Genomic DNA, 20,912 nt, shown 5'->3' with positions numbered 1-20,912 from the left:
CATTCTAAATGCCATTAAGAACATTTGTGATTCATGGGATGAGGTCAAAATATCAACATTAACTGGAGTTTGCAACTTCAAGCCTCATGAATAACTTTTGAGAGATTCAAAACTTCAGTAGAAGTAATTGCAGACATGGTAGAAATAGCAAGAGAACTAGAATTAGAAGTGGAGCCTAAAGATAGGCCTGAACTGCTATAATCTCATGATGAAACTTGAATGATGAGGAGCTGCTTCTCAGAGAGGAGCAAAGAAAGTGTTTCTCGAGATGGAATCTGCCTGGTGAAGATGCTGTGGACACTGTGGAAATGACAGCAAAGAATTTAGAATATGCCATAAACCTAGTTGGCAAAGCAATGACAGGGCTTAAGAAGGCTGATTTCGATTTTGAAAGAAGTTCAACTACAGATAAAATGCTATCAAACAGCATCACACAGAAATCTTTCATTAAAAAAAAAGAATCAGCTGATGTGGCAAATTTCACTGTTGTCTTATTTTAATAAATCCCTGCAGCTACGCCAGCTTTTAGCAACCACCACCCTGACCAGTCAGCAGCCATCATCAACCAAAGGGCAAGACTCTTTAACAGCAAAAAGTGTACAATTCACTGAAGGCTCAGATGAATATCAGGCTTTTTTAGCAATAAAGTATTTTTAATTAACATATGTACATTGTTTTCTAAGATGTAATGCCACTGCACACTTAACAGACTTTGGTACAGTGTGAATATAACTTTCATAGGCACTGAGAAACCAAAAAACTCATGTGACTTGCTTTATTGCAGTGGTCTGGAACCAAACCCACTGTCTCTGAGGTATACCTGTTGTCTGTAATTGTATATCACTGTTTATTAGATAGAAGAAAGTATGTTCACTAAAATGTTAGCAGTGGTTACCTCTGTGTGATAGAATTTTGGTGAAATTTTGGCGTGATAGAATTTTTTATTTTTATCTCTATGCCTTTTTTTTACTATGACTGTGTACAGGGAACATCATGTATATTTTTCATAATCAGAAGAAAACAACTTAGCTACTTCGAGGATAATTTTACAAGACACAACTCATGGAGATGGCAGGGGTGGGTGTGTGTGTGTGTGTGTGTTTGTGTGTGTGTGTGTGTATGCTTACACGGTCTCCCTAACTCCCTCTGTGTTAAAATCTTGCACCAAACAATTTGGGAAGCCCTGCCCCTCCTGTTCTCCCTCTGGGCCCAGAACACCTCTCTGGGGGATGTTCACACACCCCGTCGTCCCTCCACATCCTGCCCTCCCCATCCAGCAACGTCAGGGAGCTGCTCCTGCACTAGGGCCAGCCATTCAAGAAGCAAGGAAATATTATGCAAGAGCACAGGAAGTCAGAGGAGACAGGATTCTGGGCAGGCCTGGCAAGGAGTCTGTGTGAACTCCAGTTAACAAGCAGACTTTGCTCAGCGGGGCCGAGGCCAGCAGAAAGCCTTCCCAGGGCAGCAAAGGAGAGCCGTTCACCTCCTGTTTCTGGACAGTGGGCGGCTATCCAGAACTTGATGTACCTGATGTAAGGCAGATAAACCCAAGTCCCAGCATTTCTACTTTTTTGGCCCAAGTTCAAGGTGACTCCCCAACACTTATGTGCTGTGACTCACCTTTGTCCCACAGTACATCCCCCCTCCCCAGCACAGTATGACTTCATTCAGTGATTTTCAAGCCCATTCCTCTCACAGCCACCGGTCCCTTCTCTACTGCCCCAGACTGAAGGATGCAACAACTCCAGGTTGCTATGATAATCATCTTTCATAAGTATCAATCCTGAGCACTCTCTATATATCTGCATATGTATTGTGATATATATGCTTTATATATGTATGTATATACAAGGTAGACATAAAGTTTGTATGCATTTAGTTTACTATTTAAATTGCACACGAACTTTATGTCCACCCTGTATATATATGAATCATAATAATGACCCCTGCTTTTGAAGTAATTAATATTTTCAAAGCCCCGATCCAATTGGCAGGGCAGAGCTCACAGCAGCCATCTGCCAGACGTGGAAAGTGAGGTTCAGAGGGAGGCCATGATGGTGTTAGAGATGGGAGCTAAGTCTCCTAATTCAGGGGGCTCCCACTCACCCCAGCAGTCTGCCTCCTTCTCCCTGATGTCACCAGCCCTCTCATAGCTGTCCCTTCTTAGAGAAACCACTGGCAGCTCTCCTTCTGCCACACCTCAGCCCACTTCCTTCATGAAGGCGGTGGGCCTATTGCTGTCATGGATGTGGGTAGGGCTCTATATCCAAGTCTCTGCCCCCTCACTCTAACAGAACCTCCCCCTCAAGGGGCAGTTCCTTCCTCTAGCCCTGTACTCATCTTTAATCTCTCACCTTCCCTCTAAGGTAGCACCTGAGAACAGGAGTCATGACCAGGCTCCTTGAAATTCACCTTACTTGGTGAATGGAAGGTGAATGCAGGTTGGAACACTGCAAGGGGTTTTTGAACCTATTTTGTCTGGTTTCACCTAGTGTTCATTCCAAAGATGAAGAAACTGAGGCCCAGAGAGGTCATCTAGCTGGTTAGCACTTGTCTTTCCTACCTGGCAGGCTACAGAAAAATTCCACTAAACACACAAACCATATGTTTTCCCAAGCAGAAAGGGCCTAGATGTGTGTGGAGTGACAGACAGGGCTGGGCAGAAATGGGGCTTGGTTCTAGGATCCCTCCCCTCCTGCACTCCTCTCTGCCTCTGTAGAGGAACAGGCAGTGGTGTTTCAATATACAAGACTGGCCACGTAGGGAGCAGCATCCACCCAATCACTGCCCTTCTCCTAACCATTGCTAATTGTGGTAAGAACGACAGTGACATTCTCCTGAGACTCTGTTGTGCATTTCCAGACACCACCAACACACAATGGCCTTTACTCCTCTGGTATAAACATTGCCAAATAAGACAAACAACAACATCACCACGACAGAAAAATAAGGTGCCAAAACTCATCCATGGGAAGAGTGGAGGGCTGGGAGCTGTTCAAGTGGGCACTGCCACTCTCTGGTTCTGTGATCACATTGTTGTGCCTTGGTCGTTTCATCTACATGACAAAAACAACTGCTTTAATCTGTATCAAGAGCTTTGGGAAAAAATTAAGCACTGAACAAACATAAACAAAGATAACACTGAGGACAAAGACTCGGCAACCCTGGATTAATCATTTCACTTAACAAATATTTAAGAAACAGCTCATATGTGCCAGGCACTACACTAAAAATATGGTGGCAAGCATGTAATGGGGGGTCCCCACCTTCCCAGATCTCACAAATGGGGGAGGGGACTGGGGGTGACAGAAAATAAGCAAACAAAGAAGTTACAACTTGTGGGAAGTGCTGTTAAAGGAAAACAAAAAAAGAGCAGGGATGGAGTTTAACTGAAGGAGGGCAGAAAAGGCTTCCCTGAGGAGGTGAGGCCCAAAGACAACTAACTGGCCAGCCTTGTGGGTGGGGCTGAGGGAGGAGCAAGCTTAGGTGTGGGTGCTGTGGAGATATTACAGGTGATGGATCTGAGGCATGTCTCTTGGTGAGCAGGATTCTGCACCCAAAGCCTCTTTCCCACTTCTAGCAACACCAGGAACCCAAAGTATCATCTAGGCAGCAGTATTCACTCTATTTCTAGATCTTCTGCTAGGTTGTCTGATCCCTTAAAGACCTCAGACAAGGGCGGCACCTGTGGCTCAAAGGAGTAGGGTGCTGGCCCCATATACCAGAGGTGGCAGGTTCAAACCCAGCCCCGGCCTTGCTCATAAGACACAAAGCAACAGGTAGAGGACATGGTGCAGACAGGGCCCATTAGGTCCAGAGATTTGTGGGTGCCAAATTAAATGCCAATTCTCATTCTGAACAGGGTCACAGTTGGCATAAACCCTCTCCATCTCCAGAGAGGGAACTGACCAGACATGGATAGGGGCATAACTAAGATCAGACCATTTATCGGGAGTACTGAAGTTTCTTCCATTTCTTGGTGTTATCAGATTTCTTCACATCTCAGGACATGGCATTATTGGCAAAAACCCATAATCCCAAAAAGCCAGGAGGGAAATTGAAGTGCCTGAGAGCAAGAGCCGCTTTCTAGATTCTCCTAGGGCTCCCTTCCACCTGCAGGCAAATCACTTCAGCAGGTGATAATGTCCCTAATGATTATATTGCTGTTCTTGTTAATAATGATGCCTTAAAGGTTTGCACTTTATACTTTTCAAAGGTCTTTCTATTGAGATAATGGTTGCAAAAGTGATTCTTAAAATATACTTTTAAAATGCATGATTTTCTTGAAACTCTAGCTTATACTGATCTTATAATAGTACTCTGAGAAAGCAAAACCTATGTCTAACTACCATTTAGAAATGTGCAGAGAAGTCACATATCAGAGAAAGATCTAGAATATTCTTTTAGAGTCCTCTGAACCCCATGTGAGGCAGACTTTGCCAGGGACACAAAACAACAGAAGGTGACCTGGGAGCAGTTTACAATCTGTTTGGCAAGACAAAGGCCAAGAAACACAGAACCCTTGTGGTCATCCCAACACTAATTTTGGAGGCAAAGAAATTCAAGTGGGTGAAAATTTGTCCCACTCCAAAATAAACATGTACTCTGCCTTGGCCCTGAAGATCTAACTCAAGAAGAATTAAGCTGTCGTCATTACCCTTGTAATATTTGGACCCCTACAAGGAGCTTCAGGTGGCCCAGAATCACAGGCTTATGTTTGGTTTCAAATGTGTTCAAAAAGGATAGTTTGGGAAAAAAGGAATCAATGTTCACAGTTATCTCAGACTCCTTTCTGCCTGGGTTCTCTGGTCACCAAGCTTTCCCAAGGCCTTGGGCTGGCAGGCAGCCATAGTAAGCATACCACCTCCAGGTGGGCCAAGGTCCTATCACCTCACTAGCCAGGGGGAGGAAAGGAGCTTATAGAGTTCACCAGAGGCAAAATTGAATTTTTTTTTAAAACAATTTTCACTTTGGAAAGGAAGAAAAAGAAAATGAACACAAAGGAATAGATTTTGATATGTACCCAGGCTTCACACCCTAACAAATAGCTAGTCACAGATAAGCTTGGTTTGGACACCTTGCTTTTCCTTCTTGAGGCCTACCTGAAGCTGTGAGAAGGTAGGTTCTAGACTCCAATTTCTAGCCACGGCAGATCTAGGTAGACACCACATTCTGGGATAGGGAGTTACTTTGGGTACCCCTGAGACAACTTCCCAAGGAATGCCCAAAACCCCAGACAGCCCCCAAGTCTGGGCAGGGCTGTATTGTGCTCCAAACTCTCTGGCACCTGCAATCCATGCTGGTCCTGACAGTCCAGGCTTTTTTCCACTTGGCTCCTGAGGACCCTTCCCTGGACTTGGCCCAGCACTCAGCAGCCTGCACAGAGTAGGCACTGTGAAGCAGATGGCTGCAGAGCCAACCACTGAACCAGAAATCCTGCCTGTGCAGGGCAGGAATTTCCCAGTTAACTTGTTACAAGAGGAATAGAAAAGGAATAAGAGACCAGATGTGTAGATGTCATTACGAAATTAAATTCCAAGCCAAGAGATTTTAGGAGTTATAGCTTCCTTCAAAGTACCACTGGGCAGAGGGAGCTGAAGTGACTTGGATGAGACTCACTGGCCTCATCTGGTCCCTGGAGTGGGCTCTTCTCCAGTGATTTGGGATCTTGGGCCAAGGCCTGGCCCACAAGTGTTCAGCTGTGACCTTAAGTGCTTCTATATCCCTCCAGGGGAAAGGTTGCACCTGCTGGGGGAGGGGAAAGCCCCAGTTCCCCTACCTAAGTGACAGCTCTTTTTTGTTCCCTTCTTCTGGCAGAACTGGCCCAAGAACATCAGAGCCAGGGCTTTATGAAAATGATTTGGTCAACAACCAGGAAAGGAGAAGGTCAAGGAACAGCTTGGCCGTAGCGCCCTGTACAGGGTGTGCAATGAACAGTTACTGGGAGAGAAAGATAAAAGGCGTGCTCTGACAAGGATTTGACTGTCTCATTCCCTATAAATAGTGGGATGTTGAAGGGACTTCTCTAAATTTTATAATAATCAGACTCAAAAACCTAGAATCTGGATGAGAAAGAACAAGAAGGGATAAAATGAAGGCTTTACCAAATCATCCAGAGGACAAAGCCTCCATCACTAGAATGAGAGCATGGGGATGAGGGTGACTGCCGTGTCAGGGGTGGCAAGCTGTGCTCTTCCAGCTCCCACTGCACACATGGGGGACTCATGCTTTGCATTTATTACCTTGAAGGGTAAACAGTCCACAAAGAAATAGACACCAGAGTGATTTGGGCACATTCATAGATGACTGATTTCCTAAGGGCTATGGAGGAGCTGAGGTCAACATTACAGAAGATGATCATGCCCCTCCAAACACACTGTGCTGTTCACATTAGAGCCAGGCTCCTGGGTCGAGGGACAGTGGGGGTGCCCTGAGCAGCTCTTCATGTCCCAGAGGAGGCATGCATTGCCCCTGTGGCCCCAAGGCAGCCCAAAGATTCCATCAAGCCATGACTCAGGAAGGCCTGTCCCTAAACTTCCCAGTACCAGCCTAGGCCTGGTCCTCATCTCCTGTCTGTTAACAGAGCTCCAGATTCAGCTCTGGAAGGAGCCAGCTCACCAGCCCTGGCCTGCACGCCTTGTTTATTCCTGCCTTCTCATTTTATTCATACTGTTCACCTCACCTAGAACACCCCACATCCATCTGCATACCCAAGTCCTACCTAATCTTTAAGACCTAGATTTTTCACGCTCCTCCATTAAAACTCTAATCTATGCTAATCACTCCTCTTTCTAACTCTTCCCAACACTCAAGGTCTATTGATCTTTATTCACTCTCACTTAATTCCTGTCAGTGTTTCACAGTGTGCCCAATATTTTATCTAAGGTAGTTTTAACTTCCTAATGAGATGGAAACATCATGAAGGCAGGGCTAGGACATCACTGATATATAAAAAAAATCTTACACTGTTTTCAACAAATCATTCTAGGAGCCCCTGAGTGCAGGGTCTCCTAATGCCTCTTTGTAACCTGACTGTGTAGTATAGCACCTGAATTTGGTAGGTAACCAACAAACATTTACACATAATGATGATGCCAGCATCCCCACAGCCTCACTACGTGCAGGGTGGATATCCAATGTAGGTTATGTTGCTTTAAGCAAAGGTGTCTGCCTGTGCTTCCAATTCTCCATAAGTTCCTCCATAAGCTCCCAAAGTTCCTGACATAAAGTTACTCAGACTTCAAATAATTACTGAACACCTCAACAGACTTCTGTTCTCAACACTGTGGGAAAATGGGTCCCACAGAAAAATATGACTGGATCCCTGCTGTTGAAGGACTTACTATCTAGCAGTGATCAAGGACAGATATACACACACACTGAAATCCAAGTTGTAAAAGAATCATACAAGTAACAAAATACAGACAGAAAACTATAAACCCAGGGTAACCGGTGCGTAGCTAACCAGAGAAGGCTTCCGGGGGAAGAGGACTCTCAACTGAGAGTTGGTCCCCTCTTGCACAACTTCTCCACTCAGCTATTAAACTTTGGGATTAAGCTAGGGTGTTTTTGTTTGGCTGGTATTTGCCTGAGTGTATAGGGCATTCTTGAAGTGAAGCACTGACATAGTACTAGCATGATGTTTGCGCTGATATAAAGTTATGTATCAACAAGACGTCCCTTTCTTTTTAAAGGGAAATGAGTAAAGGGCTCAAATCAACATGAACAGGGAAAGTAGAGCCCAAGAGGCAGGCTTTCCAAGTAACTCAAAGGATAGCAACAAAGCAATTCTATGATTTTTTAAAAAAACTGAGCATGCTTTCAAAGCTCAAAAAATGCAAGGTACACGTATTACAGTGCACATCAGAAACTTAGATATCCCCTGCCCGTCAGCAACGTGCAGTGTTGTTGGAAAGGTGAGAACAAATAAAATGTCATTAGATAACAAGGACACATAATCAGGTTCGTTGGCAAACATAATCAGAAGCATGTAATGTGTAGAGGGGAAGGTGCCAGTGTGGGAATTACTCTGGAAAGATCTGTGTAAGTTGGGGAGTTCGGGTTCACACCAGGAAAGTGGGAGTTATTTGAGTAGGAAGAGAGGGAACAGAGAGGGGATGAATGTTGCAGTGTTGTGTCTGGGGCAGAGAGAGGAGGTTTGCGTATTAGGAACTCAGGAGCACACTGAGGGCGGGGGATAAGGCAGGGAGCTATGGTGGGATCACTCCTTGACAGTGAGGTGAATCCCCATGGCATGTAGGCTGCCCTAGGGAAGGAAATTAGGCCAAGGACCCATGTCTTCATTCAGGTTCTGAATGTCTGGCTAACCCTTGGAGATCCTGAAGAGAAACACCTAAATCTACAAAAGAAATCCCTTTACCACTGGGAAGACTCTCTGTGCTCCCAGGACAGGGCAGTCCTACCAAGGCGGCCTAAAACAGGGGCAAGCTCAGCACCAAGCAGACTTCTTCTGAGGGTCTGGGAAGCCACCTTGGCAGCTGGGGTGCCTCCCAGCAGTGAGACAGCAGGGAAATGCACCAGGGCACTGATGGCTGTGAACACCAGGAGACTCAAGGGGAGACAGGCACATGGTGGCCTAGCCACACAGACCAGGCTCTGTCCTAAATTCTTGACCACTATGCAGGGCCTCACCAAAAGGGAGGGGCATGTCAGCTGAGGCAAGATAAGCAGAGTGGAGGCAAGAAAGCCAAAACACCCAAGGAGAGTCTTAGCTCTCACGCCCCACCCTCCATTAATACCCCTAAGTCCTGGGCATAGAATAAAAGACAGATTCCTGCTGCACAGTGATATGGTTACATTTATAGAAGCTCCCCTGTCACCAGCAAAATGTGACCTTCATACTTTCCTTATCTTAATATCTGGGTAAACATTTGTTGTGCAAGCCCACAAATAAAGGTTCTAAAGCTGAAATGTGGTGCATCCAGTAACACCACGCTGCTCCTAACCCAGGCACCAGAAAGCTCTTTTGGCTCTGCAGATGACTTCTCTCTGCCTTTACCCTGGGCACCAAAATTAGCTTTGTCAACCTCAGCCAGTGCTGGAGTAAATGCTGCCATTCCAAAATAGCATCTGAGAACTTTTAGAAACACAGGAGAAAAATACAAGGGTACAGTGGTTTACAGAAGTTTACTGAGAAAGCAAATTCACTGGAGCGCTTTCATAACTGTACAAGAAATGAGCATTATGAGGATTTATTCTGGGAATCCTTTATAAGGTGAACGATATTCTTCTAGCTCCCTGAATTCTTCCACATGGCATATGTTATATGTAGTATATCCTGATTTACTACATTGAAGTACAATTGTTTGCATTCAGACAGATACTGTAGGGCTAATTAATGTTCATAAGGGAGCATTTATCAAATGACATACACTTTGACCCCAAATGTTCCTTTCCTAAACTTGCACAGTCCTATTATAGCTAGAACGCCCTCTAGAAACATGGTTTGTCCAATTCCTCCTATATTTGATAGTCCAGAAGTGATTTTTAAAATTTTTCTTGAAATTCAGAGGAAAGGATTCTCCAGCACCCCCTCCATAAGCATATTTTTCTGTTGTTCCTACATGGAATTCACAAACAAAACCCAGTAACTGATTTTTTTCTGTGTGCTTAAAGGCATTCTTTCCTGCAACTGTGTATGACGTATTTTTCCAGGACAATCTTTCTCGAGACTCCAAAGTGCTTTGGCAACAGGAAGTCGTAAAGGTAGGAAGGAGGCCTGTAAATATTTGCTGTAATTACTCATTAGTAATGAGAAGAGCCGCACTGAAGTTTGAGTCACCGCTGGCTGTGCTCCTGGCTCATTACCTGTAACAGGGGCCCAGCCTCACACCACACCTGGGGCCCCTGCAGATGGTGCGGTTTGCTTCTTTCAGCAGCTCCACTTCCCAAATACAAAGTGAAGAAAATGCATTGCACTTCTTTTTCCCTACCTCCTACCCAGAGGCAATCTTATCCAAAGTGGTGGCAGTCTGAAAATTTATTATCAGGATTAAAATATGTGTGTTTGTTAATACTGTATTAATACCACATCAAGAGACAGAGGTCAATGCCATGTGGCTAGACACACAGCATTGTGATTTAAATGATTACTATCTCCCACCAAAAAAAACACACCTTTTTTTTAAGATACAGAGTTTGTCTCTGTCATCCATGCTGACATACAGTGGCGTGGTCATAGCTCACTGCAGCCTCAAACCGCTGAGCTCAAGTGATCACTCTGCCTTTTCTGATGAGCCCTGAGCCTTCGCAGTCATCACCCCATTGGCCTGTGCACTGTGATAATAGCTAGGACTACAGGCCTGTGCTATCACCTCAACTAGTTTTTCTTCTCCTTCTTCTCCTCCTTCTCCTCCTCTACCTCCTCCTTTCTTTTTTTTTTTTTTTTTTTTTTTAAGAGACCTGGCCTTGCTATATTGGCCAGGCTGGACTCAAACTCCTGGACTAAAGCATTTCTCCCTCCCATGTTGCTAGTAATCATATACTTTAACTGACGTATTTTAAAGGCTTTATAAAATGCTTCTGAATTTTCTCAGATTGAGCCCATGTACCCTCTTATTCATAGCAAGCCACTGACTCTTTGCTAGTATCAGGACACCGTGGACTAAAAAAGAGACAAAAAATTTCAACTAAAGCTGTTACAGAGTTGATTAACTTCTCAGAATACTATTGGGCTATACCCTTAATATCTGGGGCAGCCAACATAGCTGTGGAGGTTACCTCCAGCATCACAACCATAGTATAGCATAGGGGATCTATTTCCTGCTCAGGCGTGATTACACAGCCGAACCAAATAAAATCACTAGTCTTTTATGATTCCTAGCACTTACCTCTTAGGTTTGATGTTTTTCTTTTTTGGTTGGAGGACTCCATTGGAAAAGGACTGTTCCAGAAGTCACTGAGAATACATGAGATATTTCTAACAATCCTCTTCCATGGCTTTGTAGAATTGAGAAAATGCTAGATGAGTGTGTGGCAAATAAAGACTTTTTTTAAATGAGGTCATTTACCTTATCGACAAGCCACTTTTCTGAAATATTTTTCCACATGAGAAAAGGATGTGCTTCTCAGAGTCATTATCTGCCATAGAAATTACTTATAACTTTAAAAGTGAAGAATCTTTCCAAGTTAAGGGGAAAGGAAATATGCCTCCTGGTAGCACGGGAAGCTTCTGGTTGTGACACCATATAATAAGAGTTTTGCTGACATACAAGAGGCCCCTGCAAATAGCCTAAAGCAGTCAAGCAAACCAGTATTTCTTGAGAAATTAGAAAAATCAAAGCCACCTGGAAGTAGATAACATTCTTGTCCATTCCACACCTGTCTCTTTGGCTCCAGCGATCTCAAAGGGCCCTCTTGGCTTCGTGCTTTCAGATAAGTGCTGTGGCTTTTAACAGCTAGACCAGACAACTGGCACCAAATTATGCCCGACCTCTACTTAAAAATCAGAGATGCTGTTAGAGGCACCTACCAATGGGTCGTCACCATATGGACTGTGATGTGCAGCAGCCACCACAACTGTAATATGTGTCAACATGATTCTCTTTTACAGCACCAGGAAAACTCAAGAAGCCCTCCAGGTCACAGTGTACAAGCCAGTAGGGTGATGGCTGGGAAGGCTCAGGGATCATGGGAAAAAGAGCTCTATGAAAATGTAACATATTATCACTTCAGTGATCACAGCTATTCTTTATCCCCCCATCCATTCTTTCCTTCCTGGGTTTGCAATTTCAAAGGATCAAAAGAGCCAGAGGAAGTCCTGTGCATCTTGATTTGTAGATGGCTCCTCAGAAGCCACAGAGGAAAAGCTTCTAACAGGTTCTCCTGCACAATGGAATCTGAAGGCTGAAGTAATTATTGAAGTCTTGCCACCAGCAAAAGGTGGGAGGTGGAAAGCTTTGAACTTCTTCAGGCAGTAGAGAACCACCTCCTGTCAGAGTGTAGGAAAACCCAGAAAAAAATAAGAAATTCCAAGGGTTCCAAGTCCACTCTTCAGCTCTTCAATCCCTAACTGCTTGTGAGATTTGATACAAGTGGTGAGTCATAGAAGAGAAAAGTAATTATAATAATTATAAATGCAACAAAAGCAGTTATCATTTATAGAGTACTTACTACACGAGTCAGCCATGGTATTAAATACTTTATAGCTAGCTTAGGTGAGGCAAGGAGGTTGGAGAGCTGGTTGGGAGTTTAGACTCTAGAGATACTTTACCCTGGCCAAATCCCAGCTCTACTATATGACCTTGGGCAATTAACCTTTCTGCACTCTAGCTTTCCCATCCATGAAGTGGGCATAGTAACAAGGCTTATCTTACAAGGCTGTTATGAGGATTAAAAGAATCAATCCACGTAAAGTTCTGAGAATGGTTCTGGCTAATAAGACCAGTGTTCAGTTTTGTGTTGTGTTCTATTGCATACAGAATTCCTATTAAGGAGACATACATTTTGAGTGCATGAAGGACCTTTAACTATTTGAGGATAAAGGAAAACATGAGGATAAATCTATATTCACAGCCATTTTAAGAAACACAACAAAATGAATCACCTCAACTCCTCTTTCTTCCAAGACTGAAGGCAGCTGTTAGGTGGCTGCCAGGGACAGGACAGGTTATGCTGCACCTTAGAATCTTTACCAGATGCACACACCACCTTCCTCTGTCCCCTCTAAAACAGGGAAACACATTGGCAGAGAAATATAAGAACTGCTGGGAACTTGAACAGAAGGATCCTGAAACACACATAGTAGAATCACCAAATCAGACATCCAAAAGCAAGGACTTGCCTTTTCCAGATCACAGAACCTCTGAAACACTATTGAGAGCTAAACAGATTTCCTTCAGGAAAAGATGCTTATATACCTGGCACACAATTTAAGATTTACACATCCCCAGAACCCCATTCACAAAGCCTGGTTAAAAAGCTCCATCTCCCTTCTTGGCCTTTCTGGAGTCATAGCTGTCTCCACTGTTATCCTCAGTGCAACAGAAACTGCTAGTCCTATTGTACATGGACCCTACCAGATTCCCCTCTATGCCCCTCCCTCACCCAAAGCAAGTGTGTAAAGAACAGCAAACATTCAATTTGTGGGCCCTTTCTGTCTATGATGTCAGAGTCACATGATAGGGAGGGAACACTGTCTGGGGACCCTCATGTTTTCCTCACTCTCATTACCCCCAAACACCAAATCCCCAACTCACCTTGGACCTCCCCTCAGAGCCAGTGTGTACACTGCTGGTCGGCACTCACCCTGTGTGATTCCAGGGACACTATGAACCAACTTTGCCATCCCCAAACACACACACAATACTTTTAAATAATTATGCTTGTATATGTGCTTACTGCCTAAAATGCTCCTCAGAGCTTCTTATCTTTAGCTTCAAAATATTTGAGTCCTACAGAAAAGTCACATGCAAGCTGCCAGCTACTTATATTTTCAGCTAACTTCCTGTATCTCCTTTCTTACCCCAGTCTAAGCAACTTGATAACAAGGACTATCTGCCCTATTTCTTAGTCTTCTCTTCAGCATTTTCGCTAGATTAGGAGGTATTCAGTACACGTTTGTTGTCTCACCAATTTATACTTTAGTGTGAATAGCAGAGATGGTTTCCATCGTGAGAATAAGAAGCCTCGTACTGGGGGTGGGGGTGGGATAAAGGGTACTGGGCCCCAGGAACAAACATTGCTAACGTGACAATATTGACGAAAGCTAGACCCGTTATGAACTACCAGCGATGGTCAGTACTGAAAGCAAAAGGGAAGATTTGGCTAAAATGAAAAGGGAAACTAGTATGTTGGTAAAGGATAGAACTAGGGAAAATAAAAAAGCAAATATTATGAGACAGAACAGACGGACTAAAAAGTGGAAAATCTTCACTCTTAAAATAATTATTTTCAAATATATTGGGCTAAAATCCTGGAGCACCGATAATTATCTAATTGGTTCCTTCTATTTTTTACACAATAAATTCCTAGGAAGTTGAGAATCACTCCCCTTCACACACACACACAGAGAGATTTACATTCTAAGTGAATTAAATTGTTTTAAACTGTTGCAATTTCCACTCCTAGTAAAAATGCTGACTTACCCAGCACAAGAATCAGGCTAGGCCAGGGGTGGGGAACCTACGGTCTGAAGGCCACATGTGGGCTTCTAGGTCCTTAGTGCAGCCTGTTGACTGAATCCAAATTTTATAGAACAATTTTTTTTATTTTTATTAACATATTTTTGTTCATCTTTTATATTTCTATTTTATTTTTATAATGGACACACTTAAAATACCAAGAATAAAATAAAATTCAACAAAACAATCCTCCCAGATATACCAGCAAAATTAGAACATTAGTAAGCCCTACAGGTTTTATTGACAACTGCTGTACTCATGATTTAGTTCTAACTTTGCCCACCTAACTGGCACCACAACCACATGAGGTTGGTTGGCAAGAGTTTATGGGGGGGAGGTCAAAGACACTAGTCTATTATCAGCTTTTGACAATGGTACACTATATTTGTATTTGAAGTGGAATTTGTGAATAGTTCTACAGCTCAATAGTACTTTTTAATTCTGTCTGCTTAAAGCCCATCACAACAAAGACAACTAAGAGAACGCTAACAGGAGGAAACTGATTTTTTAGTGAGGACTGGAAATTGCAATATTATGTCATTTCTGCAAAAGATAAGATGATTTGCTTGCTTTGCAATGCTGCAACATCAACATTAAAAAAATTGAATGTTCATGAGCGCTATAACACTCATCAGGACCACAAATACTGTAATTAGAGGGAGAGGCATGAAAGGTTATACTGTAGAGATTAAAGATGAAAAGCAAAAGCAAAGAGAATTATTTCAATCAGCAATAAGACCTGGAAATAACGCCACTGAAACAACTTATAAAGTAGTATATATACTAAGGAAGAAAGGGAAGCTGTTCAGTGCAGTAGAAATGATGAAAGAATGTGTTGCTGAAGTTGTAGGATGCTTAGAGCCCCAATAATGTTTCAAAGTTTCAAACAACTGCCTCTTCCAAGGAGAATCATACCTGATAGGCAGCATGAATTAACCTTCAACTTAACTTCATGCAATACTTCAAAAGGAAAATATATATTGAATTACTCTGAATGAATCAACTGATATAACTGACTCTGAACGGGTTTTATAGCTCATTGAGATCATAACAGAAGATTTGCTTTGCTACTAAGAATTACTTGCTTTGGGCACTCTTGGGAACAGAACATGCAAATAGATATTTTGCATGACTTTCAAGATAAATGTTTGAAGTTGGACTGAATTTGGTACATTTAGTGAGTATATGGACAGACAGTGCACCTTCTGCAACAGGAAAATATGAAGGGTTTATAAAACAAATTTTAAAAAAGTATTAACATATCCTAATGTTCTCATTTTATCAGCAAAATCTCTGTGCCAAAGCCACTATTTTAAGTGACATTTTGCAACAAGTTTTAAGTACTGTTAACTATATTGGTACAAACAGTACAACACTGACTCATCAGTTTCATAACATGCTAAGGTTGAAAGGTGAGGTATTCTGGGGCGCCCATAGGGTTAGGGTGCCAGCCATGTGCACTGGGCCTGCTAAACAACAATAAAAATAGCTGGGCATTGTGGGTGCCTATAGTCCCAGCTACCTGGGAGGCTGAGGCAGGAGAATCTCTAGAGCCCAAGAGTGTGAGATTACTATGAGCTGTGATGCCATGACACTCTACCCAGGGCGAGACTCTATCTCAATTTAAAAAGAAAAAAAAGAAAGATGAGGTATTCAGTGTGGATCTGCTATATCATTCTAAAGTACAGTCGGCTATAACAGGCACAGGTATTAGCCAAAATGTTATCTCTGTAAGAACAGATAGTTGAATTTTACAAAGGATAGAATCAGCAATGTGAATTATTGAAAGATTTCTACAGGAATGCAGCACTTCTCTGTGATATGTCAAATCAAAACAACCTGGTAAAAGTCTATACATGATATGTGACCAAAAAGTCTAAGCATTAAGAAAAAAGCTATCAGCGGCAGTGCTTGTGGCTCAAAAGGGTAGGGTGCCGGCCCCATGTGCCGGAGGTGGCAGGTTCAAACCCAACCCCAGCCAAAAAAAAGAAAAAGTCCTTGTCTTGTTTCAAAACATTTCTTCAAAAGTAAACTTCGAGTGAACATTTTCCTTAGTTAGCAAAGGTCATTGATGAGCAGGATGCTATATGGGAATCATCTGAAGAACATGCAGCTGTTATAGACCAATTAATTGGAAAATGCATGTACAATAACAGGTTCACTGACTTTAGGAATCATGACATCACGTGCAAATTAGCATTTCAGCCTCACCTAATTGATATCACCAAGGCACCTGCAGAACTACAGATGGAATTGATTTCATGCTCAGTAGATGATATTTTTAAAGTCATTGTTTGATGCTAAGAAAGATTCAACTGAAACGTGGAAAAATGCAATAGAATACCCACACCTTTGGCAACATGACTAAAAAAATGCCTTCTTGGTTTTCAACCACTTATTGCTGTGAATCTACATTCTCCTCCCTAACCCAAATCAAGGTGCCCTTCAGGTCACAAATGACTGATATCCATCTGGATCAACTGCAAAGACCCACATGCTGCCACCAATATTCAAATACTTTCCAAAAAAAAGGAAACAGCAAAGTCATCAAAAGATTAGTTACCTTTAAAATTAACAAATTGTTTTCAAATTTTGGTATTATTGAGTACATAGCAGTTAGATTTTTATAAAATAATGTACGTTTTGTAAGTATATCTAATTGAAATTTCTTGAATGTGGCCTTAGATTACAGCCAAACTGAGGCCTTCCAACATGAAAAGTTTCCCCACCCCTGCTCTAGGGGCTGCTTGAATGTCCTCTACTTCACAAAACAATCTGCTCCACTGGGGAGCAGTCCTTGCATTGGTTTTATTTAATGAGTTTGACCTATGTAAGTAGAATTTTTTTTCTAACTGAAATAAAGGGAGAGCTCCAAGACAATGAATTCATACTTCTCAAAGTTTAGAGACACTGGGACCAACACCAACTCTGCTTCCTTTCTGTGCAAAAAGCAAAGAGAATCATGCCTGCTGCAGCCTGAAGGCTTTTATAATTATCTACAAAAGCAAATCTCCTTTCTGTAAGGTTCAGTGGTTTGGGGGGTGTACTAAGGGAGAGCACTCTAATCCTTTAGAAACCATCCTCACTGTTGAGGGTCATTCAGGGCTAGGCATACTCTTTTGTGAACAGTAACAAAATACTGGTTTATTGCAAGCAGTAAACCAGGGTTCTGATCCTTACCATCATTGGAGAATTCACTTAATCTCTCTGGGCCTCAGTTTTTCTTAACCTTAAAGAGGAAGATTTGACTAGATGGTTTCCACAATCTCTTATAAAATAATTCTAGGTTCTCTTTAAGCAAAACTGAAAAGACCCAAAGCCATGGCATTCTTTTGAACTTCATTAAAGCTGTATGAATTAATACTTAAATACTTGAACCACAATCTGTTGTATCAATTCTGATTTGATTTCATTTTAGCAGAGGAACCACACAATCCAGCTATCAGGGCTAGAGGGAGGTAGTTTGAAAACTTCTGATCCACATGTCTCCAATTCCCCTTCCATAGCTCACCTGCACTAAACAATACTGGGATCCTGGAAGGTGCTTGGACCTTGGTCAGGCTTTGGGACTGGACTTTGATCCCTGATTGTCCAAGGATCTCATTTACATTTACCTGACCCATTCTCCAGCCTCCACACATCTAAGAACTTCCACAATCTTTTCTCTCCCAGAGAAGGGACTCTGAAATTGTTTTATCAGGAGATAAATCACCCAGACGCTTTCTAGCTATTCCTAGAATCAAGAACCCTGGCTGGCTAACAAGTCTTCCATTTCCCTCCTGATAGATGGGTGCAGAAAAAGGAGGGAAAGTGCAGTACCCTCACCAAGGTTCAGTTCTGACATCTTTGATATCTGCTGTCACCAAAAGCAGTACCTTCTATGAGAGGGATGGACCAGTCAGTCAAAGTTCAGAAAGCAAACTCTTTATTACTATACCGTATCCATCCACACATGAACGTTTTGGAACAAAATAATCTGCCCAACTTCTTGTGGGGCTATTGTTAGAAGAAACATTGAAAATGTTCCGTGCATTTTGAGTTTGGGGGAAGAAATGGCTCTGCTGACCAAAGAAACACAAATTTTTAAGAATTGGTAGGCAGAATCGTGAGGGAGAGCTCCCTCAGTGTCACATCGCTCTTGTGAGGCACTCAGGAAAGCTACAGATAGCTGCTTCCATGACAATATCAACTTTCACCATATGGGTTCACGTTTTTTAATCCCAACGTGGGCCCTAAAGAATCCCTTCCAACACAGCCAGGCGTGGAAAATAAACGAGTCTCCAGACAATCAGTCCAACAGGAAACGGACAGCCTCACAGGATTCTGGATGGCGAGGGCTACAGTGTTTCCCCTGCCATTTTGCGGTGCAAAAGTCCAGGCTGGTCGCCGAGGGCGGACAGGCTGGCGCGGCTACCAGCCCGGCGCCGCCGCTGCAGCTCACAGTGGCCTCCGAGGCGTTTCACAGGCAGTCCCCGCAGTGGTTCTTAAAGCGGCCACTCTCGCCAATTCCGCGGAGTCTAACTACGCAGTTTTCTTCCAGCTCCCATTCTGACTCCCTCTCTCTCTCCGCCAGCCCTCTAACGAAGGAGGTACTGTGGCCAGGTGTGTCGAAATCACTTTTCCCCTGCTCCCAAGGTTCTCGTCACAATTAATATACAGTACAAAACCCCACGGGACGCGGCGCAGAGGCGCGCAGAAGAAGCTGACATTTCACACACTTGTCAAGATTACCATCAGGCCCCACCTCGACGATTGCGACAGTCGCTGATACGCATCACAGTTGTAAAATGTGTTTGCTGTAAGTTCCCTCGCCATCTCCGGAGCTGAGAACGCTCTCAGAGAGGCTCTTTATAAATTTGGGGTTTTAAAAATTGTTTCATCAATAATTTTTGGTATTATAATCGGTTTTACAGAATGCATTGGAATCATAAAGTCTTCTTTGCTTCTCTACCCTCAAAGAACAGGACCCCAGGGCCACTCCGGGGTGGCCCCCGTGTTCCCTCACTTGTCTCAGGCCCAGGGACCGATGTTGACCTGAGAGGAGGGGCTGCGGCCGGGAAGAAGGAGCCGGGGGACCCAGTCCCCTTCCCTAGCAATCCTGCAGTGAAGGGTCTGGGCGCCTGGCCAGGACGGGCACGATTTGCTCCCGTTTATCAAATCCTTATCGCGCCCCGAGGTGGGAACCGCAGCTTTCGACTGGAGAATACACGGTTTCTGGTCCTGGTCCCGCAGTGTAAATTGGAACAAGAGCAAACCAACCCAGGCACTGAGCCCTTCGGGCCAGTCACATCCTCCCTTCACAGCACGGCCTTCCTCATCCCCGCACCACCTCACTGCCTCCCCACCTCTCGTCTCCGGCAAGTTCGCTTCCAGCCTCAAGCAGGCTAGCCCTGCCAAGCTGCCGCCGAGCGCAAGGATGGAAGCTCCAGCCTACTGGGACAGTACGAGCGGAGATAGGAGGAGCGAGGGGCCCGGCAGCAAGCATCACGCACTTGTGGAAGGTGAGGCCGTACCCACATCTGGCGGCCGCGCAGTGCGCTCCCATTCTAACTCATAAAGAGACCAGACTGGGAGCGGCCGGGAGGGGGCGGGAGGGCAGCGAGAGTTGGCCGGAGTTGCCTCTCACCCAGTGCGGAGAGGCTCGCGAGGGCAGGCAGGCAGATCGTGGCTGCCCTTCTCTGTCCTTTTAGGAGACAGACAACAGGACCTGCCAGGGGCGCCCAGTGTCGCCAGCCCCTCCCTGCGCACCAAGACACCTGCCCCCGCAGGGCAATTCAGGTCACTACCGTACTACCCTTTCTCCAGCGGAATCAAGGTGCAGGGTGAGGGAAGGGGATCCCCCAAGCTTCTGTGGGGTCTGAAGCCTCAGCAGGTTCCTGGCTGCTTCACGGGGGCGCGTCCCTGCGTCGCGCTCTGCCTACAGCCCCCTGCCAGTTTGGGGCTCAGCGCGGGCATGGGAGAACATTTAGAAAGACTCGGGGGATCCGGGGTTGAAGAGAAGCGTGGATGCTGCCCCCGCATGAGAAACCTGAGAAAGTCGAAGGCATCAACCCAGAAACGTTTCAAAACGCTGGCCACAGTCTTCTACTACAGGAGCTGGGAGATTTTGAAAGGTACTGGGGGAGCACCTCCGACCTCCAGGGCCGTCTCCCTCGGGCTCTTGGCCTCGTTGCGCGCGCGGATTTCCTACTCTGAGCCACACAACGCTCCACTGCGAAGCCGAAGCTCCGCGTCCGGACCCAGCACCTGCTCTCCGGGTCAGAACTCTCTAACCGATCTTTGGGCCTCGAAGACCTCTCCGCACCCCCCTCCCAATCTCAGTTGCGCCAGCCCCGCGCAGCCAGGCCTTTATCACAACCAGCTCTCTCCTTTGCTCGGACGCCCGCTTACCTTTTCTTCTCCTTGTCAGCTGTCATTGTCGCTGTGGCCCTTTGAGAAGCCTAGCACCTGGGCTTCCTGGCGGGTGGCTGCAGCCGCTGCCTTCGCTGGGGCCCTCGTCCGCTCCCCGCGGCCCGGGCGAGTGTTAAAAGTCCTAGTGCTCGCAGGTCCCGAGCGCCCGCACAGCCAGGTGGAAGTTTGCGGGCGGCTGGCTAGGTGCGGGGGGGGGCGGTGAAGAAAGGTGACTGGGAGGAACCTGCGGGTGGAGGCGGGGTCGGGGAAAGGAGTGGGTGGAGGTTGTCAGTCTCGAAAAAAGGACAGCGAGAAGGGAACCGAAGTTCTTTTTTCCCTCGAAAAGGAGTCACTTGTCTAGGTTTTCAAAAAAAAAAAAAA

General features: G+C 44.7%; 1 protein-coding gene across 1 annotated transcript in view; it reads right to left on the bottom strand.

The window, feature by feature from the left end:
• EPAS1 (endothelial PAS domain protein 1) overlaps positions 1-20,912 on the bottom strand; it is an 87,347-nt gene extending 66,435 nt beyond the window's left edge. The window contains exon 1 of the mRNA XM_012804036.2: positions 20,532-20,912. Coding sequence (XP_012659490.2) covers positions 20,532-20,557 — 26 coding nt within the window. The 5' untranslated portion in view covers positions 20,558-20,912. The remainder of the gene's footprint in view (positions 1-20,531) is intronic.

The sequence above is a fragment of the Otolemur garnettii genome, unplaced genomic scaffold (genome assembly GCF_000181295.1).
Source record: "Otolemur garnettii isolate 467f Iridium unplaced genomic scaffold, OtoGar3 scaffold00024, whole genome shotgun sequence".
NCBI classification, from domain to species: domain Eukaryota; kingdom Metazoa; phylum Chordata; class Mammalia; order Primates; family Galagidae; genus Otolemur; species Otolemur garnettii.
The sequence above is the reverse complement of the archived record's forward strand: the minus strand, read 5'-3'. Positions and strand labels throughout refer to the sequence as shown.